The sequence below is a fragment of the Rhea americana genome, unplaced genomic scaffold, assembly GCF_003343005.1.
Source record: "Rhea americana isolate MKP2758 unplaced genomic scaffold, rheAme1 scaffold_1, whole genome shotgun sequence".
In the NCBI taxonomy this organism is placed as follows: Eukaryota; Metazoa; Chordata; class Aves; order Rheiformes; family Rheidae; genus Rhea; species Rhea americana.
The window spans coordinates 16,036,193-16,042,409 of record NW_028185038.1 but is presented as its reverse complement, the minus strand read 5'-3'; the positions used below and the strand labels follow the sequence as shown (position 1 = coordinate 16,042,409).

General features: G+C 44.7%; 1 protein-coding gene across 1 annotated transcript in view; it reads right to left on the bottom strand.

The window, feature by feature from the left end:
• Positions 1 to 1,381: 1,381 nt before the first annotated feature.
• SFMBT2 (Scm like with four mbt domains 2) overlaps positions 1,382 to 6,217 on the bottom strand; it is a 111,051-nt gene continuing 106,215 nt past the window's right edge. The window contains exons 19-21 of the mRNA XM_085299567.1: positions 4,176 to 4,424; positions 3,884 to 4,012; positions 1,382 to 1,767 (exon numbers count right to left, since the gene is read on the bottom strand). Of these exons, the coding sequence (XP_085155693.1) occupies positions 1,627 to 1,767; positions 3,884 to 4,012; positions 4,176 to 4,424 (519 nt within the window). The 3' untranslated portion in view covers positions 1,382 to 1,626. The remainder of the gene's footprint in view (positions 1,768 to 3,883; positions 4,013 to 4,175; positions 4,425 to 6,217) is intronic.

Sequence of the window (6,217 nt, the reverse complement as noted above, 5' to 3'; positions counted from 1 at the left end):
GAGCACACTGAGTCAGCAGGATTGTGTGATCCAAGTTTGCAGTCACCAGATGCCAACTATTCAAGGTGTGRTTATCTTGCCTTAATCGCAGCCATTAAGATTTAGGGCTAGAAGAGACATTTCTTTTGGAGGAGGTCTTCCCTGGGTGGGCTTTGGCATCACAGCATTGTAACAGAGCTGTGTAAAAATTTCCAGGACAAATATAAAACCCAAGCTGAGTTCCTCAAAGTGAAGAAAAAAAGGAGCCTGTCTATAGCTTCAAAAGAGGGAAAAAAAAGTCCATTGAAGCCAGTGGTTTCCTTGAAATCAGCCTAAACTTCAGCATGAGCCATCCAGTTTGCTTTTTGTRGGAGGGATTCACTTATACCTTAAAGTCAAGTAAAATTCATGCTTGGTCCCAGGTTAGTTGCTGCTCTAGGGAACTTCACRTCAATGTGTTGCCACCAACCTTTGCTGAGTTGCTGCAAATTGAGGCTTGATGTGTGTTTGGAGGAAGAGGAAGAGGGGTCATAAAGCCCTATAAGGTAGATGGAAACATTGAGCCTGTTTAAAACAAGCCCCAGTTTAACTGGCCAGGGTGRCACAAAGCACTGGGACAATCTAGGAGCTTTATATGCACCAGAGCCAGCAGGTRCATTGAGCTGGATCCTCAGCTGGCGTAAAATCTCGTGGGGTAGAAAGGTGGAAAACGTCGAGCTTTTTACGGCCGCTTAACACCAAATTCATGAAGGTGGAAGTGAAATCAGCATCCGCTCCACAGTCTCATCATTAAATCTGAGCAGCCTGGCTTCTGTTCCCCCCGTGGTGCTCCAAGTCAGACTTGAATTTAACTGGACGGGCTTGAGGATAAAAGATTTCATGCATGTTTCTTTACGAGAATGAAGCGCTGTACGGATCCGACCGCCGGGACAATCGGCGCATTGTGTGCAGCTACGCGGGCTCGGGAAGCGTTACTGCGCGTTAGGTCTTTTTCCGCCCTTGTCAGCTCGCTGTAGCTTTGTCTGACACTGTACAGAGAGCCTGGGTTGGGTCCTCCTTTCTAAATCACTCAGGAATAACAAAGAGCATATGACTGGTATAGCACTTTTTCCTTCTGGTCTCTCAGAAGAGGGGAGAAAAGAAAAAAAAAAAAAAGGAAAAAAGCCCATTGATCACTAAGATCAAATTTGCAGTAAACCCCGGGTAACGTTAAAAGTGGTCACTTACATTTCAATATGAAAGAAGYGCGTCACAGTTTGCTGAAAGGATATTTCGCGTCCAGAAATGGACCTAGACAAACCACCATCAGCCGGAAATGTCTGACCGTTCTCCTTAGGCATGYGTCTGCCACCGGTGGCAGAAGTTGCTTGGCTTTGTTTAAGCCATCTGATCCACACTGGCCTTAACACCACAGCGTAACGGGTTAGCGAGGTTCGCGAAGGAGAGATGCCAGCGTCTTTCAGTGTGCTTTACAAGTACAGAAAAATTAATTCAATTTCTTCATTTTTTTTCACAAGTTACTTCCCAGTGCTTCCAATTCCATGTGTTTTTGGAAAAGAAAGGAGAAAAAGAAAAGAACCTCAAACGAGTTGCAGCGTTAAAAAAGAGAGAATGAAAAGGGGAACAGACAGAAACGGTGAAGTGCAGTCAGTTGGCATATTGTGCATAGAAAGCAACTTTTACTCGCTCGATCTGGTGACACAGCTTGATGGCCGGCCCAAGCTTCAGCTCCATGCATTCCTGCACCGTGGGGAGTGTCAGCAGCAGAAGAGCTTGGCCATCGATGTCCTGGGGAAGAAAGAAACTGTGATATAGACTTTGCTCATGGACTCTGGAAGAGAACAAGGAGAACCAAGGTTGGAGAGGCGAGGAGGGAAGCCTGCCCCCAAAATTAGATGCTTTGCCTATGAGATTTTGTCTTTTGCCCTTTTCTCAATGAGCTGTCCCACTTTGATGTTGCCCAACTCTATTCTCTGGGATGCCTGATGCCTTTTCAGAAGTTGTTTAGCATGTCTCCTCTTTCCCAATTTGGGAAAAGCCTCCCAGAATCTGAAATGTTGGATCATCTTCTAAACAAACTCCATAGGCACTACAGAGATCTAATTAATTCCATCTTATGGCTGAGGAACTGAGGCAAGGAAAGGCTGTAGAGATCATGTCCAGACCCTCAGACCTATTTATTTCCCAAACAGCCTGAACCAGCACCTCACAAAACAGCCATTTTATGACAGATTTCTGCTGGCTTCCTGATCCTCCTCTTATTTAAGAGCTCAAGTMCTTTTTATTCTTTAATGGACTGAAGAGCAGACAAATTGCTTAGGGAGGATCGCCTCAGGGAGGATTGAAGTCTAAGTACAGAAAAAACAATTTAATTCACAGGCAACACAAAAACTTGCCAGGATAGCCCTGATTAGGTAGCCTTGGACACATGGAAACCTCGGACACCTTAGGTACTGCTCTGATCAGGACTGTCCACCACTTGGGTTCTTTCTGTATTGCAGCTTGATGGCCCATTACACCAGGAGTTTCCATGAAAATAGCAAGGAAAAGCTCCAGTCACCTGCGTTTACTCAAAGTTCCCATAAAACTCTCTGGCAAAGCAAAGACGGGTTTGGCTTTCAAGCCCTGGCAGTACTCCAGGATGATTAACAAACGGCGGGAGCACGCTGCAGCATGGCGATTACAGCATCTCGCTACAAGAGTGTTTCAGCCTTGCTCTAGATTTCTTCTTCAGTTTTCCCAAAGGAAACCAGCTGTGCCTAAGAATGGGCTTCTTCACAAAGAAGAATCAGAAATACTTCAATAGGCAACTTGCTACATTGCTCCACTGAGTGCTGTTGGCTGCTCCCTAACTGACCACTTTTGCTCCAAGAGATAGATCTTTCTAACCATGGCTTTCCTGGATCTGCCCCTTTGCTTTCAAATTATTCAGCAGTGATCGTTACTCATTAGCCAAGGAATGGCTGCTTCTGTATAAACCTTACACATTCATGCTAACCTGTACCRAACAACCACTATCTGTTGGCAAGCCAAGACGCCTACTTGACACCAGGATGGTTTTGTGGGGCCTTGGAATGGATAAGAAGGGTCCAAACTTCCTCCTTTTCACAAGGACTCAGAGAGATTTCCACTCTCTCCGAGGATGTGTCAAAGTTCTAATGCTAATTTCCAAGGGTTTCCATGCTTTCTCAAAATTTCACAAAATATATTGTGCTGTAGGTTGGCCCAAGTGTATTTGAAATCATAGAATCATAGAATCAGCAAGGTTGGAAGGGACCTCTGGAGATCATCTAGTYCAACCTCCCTGCTCAGGCAGGCTCTCCTAGAGCATGTTAGATAGGGTTGCATCCAGGTGGGCCTTGAAGATCTCCAGAGAAGGAGACTCCACAACCTCTCTGGGCAGCCTGGTCCAGCGCTCCGTCACTCTCACAGGGAAGAAATTCCCCCTCACGGTCAGGCAGAACTTCCTGTGCTTCAGTTTCTGCCCATTGCCTCTTGTCACATGGGACAACTGAAAAGAGTTTGTCCCCGTCCCCTTGACACCCTCCCTTCAGGTACYTGTASACATTGATMAGATCCCCCCTCAGTCTTCTCTTCCCCAGGCTGAACAGGCCCAGCTCTCRCAGCCGTTCCTCATAGGGCAGSTGCTCCAGCCCTCTGATCATCTTTGTAGCCCTATGCTGGACTCTCTCCAGTASCCCCATGTCTCTCTTGTACTGGGGAGCCCAGAACTGGACACAGGACTCCAGATGAGGCCTCCCCAGGGCTGAGTAGAGGGGCAGCTAGCAAGGGACCTAGCTAGCAAGGTAGTATGTCCTGTCTTTTTTTTTTTTTTTTTTTTTTTTTTTTGACATGTGAATAAGCACTACAAATATGAAGAGAAGTGTTACATGAAGACATCTACCTGCTCCTGAAATATCTTGGCAAGGGGTGCGCAGTCAGTCAGTTTAATAAACCTCACAACATCGGTCACAGTCCACTCCAACGGATTACTGTCCAGGATGAGCTTTTCTTCCTCTTCTTGCTTCATTTCCTACAAAGCCAAAGGTCTCGTAAACAAAACTACATGGTGCTGAGGGCTACTCAGCTGCAGAGCAGGGATGCCCTCCTCAGATAAGAAACACTTGACCTCAAAGGTCGGTTTAGAGAAAATACTGCTATTAATTAGGAGTGAAAGAGTCTGCTGTCACACTCACTTCCTTGACTTGAGGACACTTCTCTGCTTCGTTGTATGAGAGAGGCTGGGATTTCCGGGTCCTCCGAGCCCTCTCCGGGGGAGCAGGTCGGTCCGATTCGGTGCTGCTCCGTAACGCGACGGCACGCCGCGGCCGGGTGGAGGGGACCTCGGCAGAGGAGGTGTCTGTCTGGTCATCACGGAGCTCGGAGCTGGTTTCCTCGCTCCCTGTCTCATCCTCCATTGCGTCTGGCTCGTCGTCTTCACTTTCCTACACAAAGATCATCAGAGAAATGGTATTCGGATTTGGAGACTAATATAACGTCAAATCGAAAGGTATGAGGTCAAATTGTACATCCATGCCCACGTCAGTCCACGGTAACATTTATTTTAACTGAATTATCTCATTTTTACTATAGCGCTAAGCAGATTACCCTCGATTTAGATTTGTTACCAAAATGTAAAAGTAAAAATACGCAGTTAATAAATCCTTTTTTTTTGTTTCTAAACAAAAGGTCAATGGCAATAACTTGTCCGGCACGAAATGTTCCTCTGTTGGGCATGCATCTCAAACCTCGTGGCACTGCTGATGTGCATGAGAATGGGAAATGGGAACCACTGAAAGGAGAAAACAAAACTCTGGTTGCTCAAGGTGAAATAAAGCAGAAATATGCTTGATTTTAAACTTTCACTTTGCTTCAAATGATCATGGGTGTCGCTGGTATTRAAAGAAAGGAAATTTTGGTGCCTTTTAAAAATATCGAGATGTACTAGTGTATAGAAGGGATTGCTTAGCTGGTGTTTCTGTACATTCCAGGACATAAGATTTCACCAAATTCCCTGCTTTCAGCTCAAAATAGCCTTCAGCTTGAAGGTACAGCACAAATTTCCAGTTCAAAAAGAGAGTATAATCAGCTTCTTGTGATTTTCGTCACACAGAGCTTACAAACATACATTGGCCCATGGAAATTGTGTATGCTGAACTTTATAAATGTAAATTGCCCCAACAGCTTCAACAGATGAGCTCTGATGAAAGCATGAACATGTATCTAAGCCACATGCAGCAGCCTTAAGTGAAAGAACAATTTTAATCCAAGTTAGTTAAATCAGTTAAAAATGCTGATGGTCAAGCCTGTTTTAAAATGGCTTTATTTCAGTTTAAAACCCTTTGAAAAAGGTTTAACCTAAAGAAATGAAGTTGAACTACACCTAAATGAAGTCTGATTTGTGCCAATGTAAGCAGCCAAGYGAGAGTGGCTTAAAAAGTCACTCCTCCTCCAGCTGAAGTAGAGGGAATTTAGGCAAACCTACTCTATTCCACCTTGCATGGAGCAGCAATCACTGGCACTCAGCTGAGCAAAGGAAATCACAGGTGAACTTGGTCATTATAATCATATTAAAACCACCTGGGAAGGATCCACAAAGTTAAGTGATTTAACTAAGTCTGCTCCAGTTTGCACCTGGACACGAATCATTGCTGAAGCTGGGATCCTATCATCTCACACAAAATCTTGGCGAGATTGAAACCTCAAATTTGGGACACAAACCCTTTACTGGCTTCTAAAGCTTCTAGCACTTCTGTTGTTTGGTGTTATAAACCAAAAATTTTATAAATAGTTAATGAAAAATGAAGAGCCTTGGAAACCCTGTTGACTCAAGGGTAATTATTTGTAGTACTGTAATACTTGGAGATCTTAGACATGGATCTCAGACCTCCTCCATGGGGTTAGATGCTGCTCAAACACTGAGAACAGGCTCATCTGTCTGGCTACAGACATTTGAGGAAGAAAACGAAGACATAAKATCAGACAGCACATAGCTGATTAGCACAACAAATGCTTAACTACTATCAAGTGTTTGGCAGGCTCTAAATCCAGGGTGTAAYGCATGTGGAGCTCACAAGCATGAACTGTACTTGCTAATTCAGGAACGAGCGTGGCCTAAGTCCCCAAAGTGTCCCCCCACACAAAAATATGATTTTAGAAAAAGAGGGTGCTGATGGATTCAAAATGGGAGAGTAAAGCATTGGAGTTTGCTGAGAACTGCCTCAAAAGGGAGACGTAG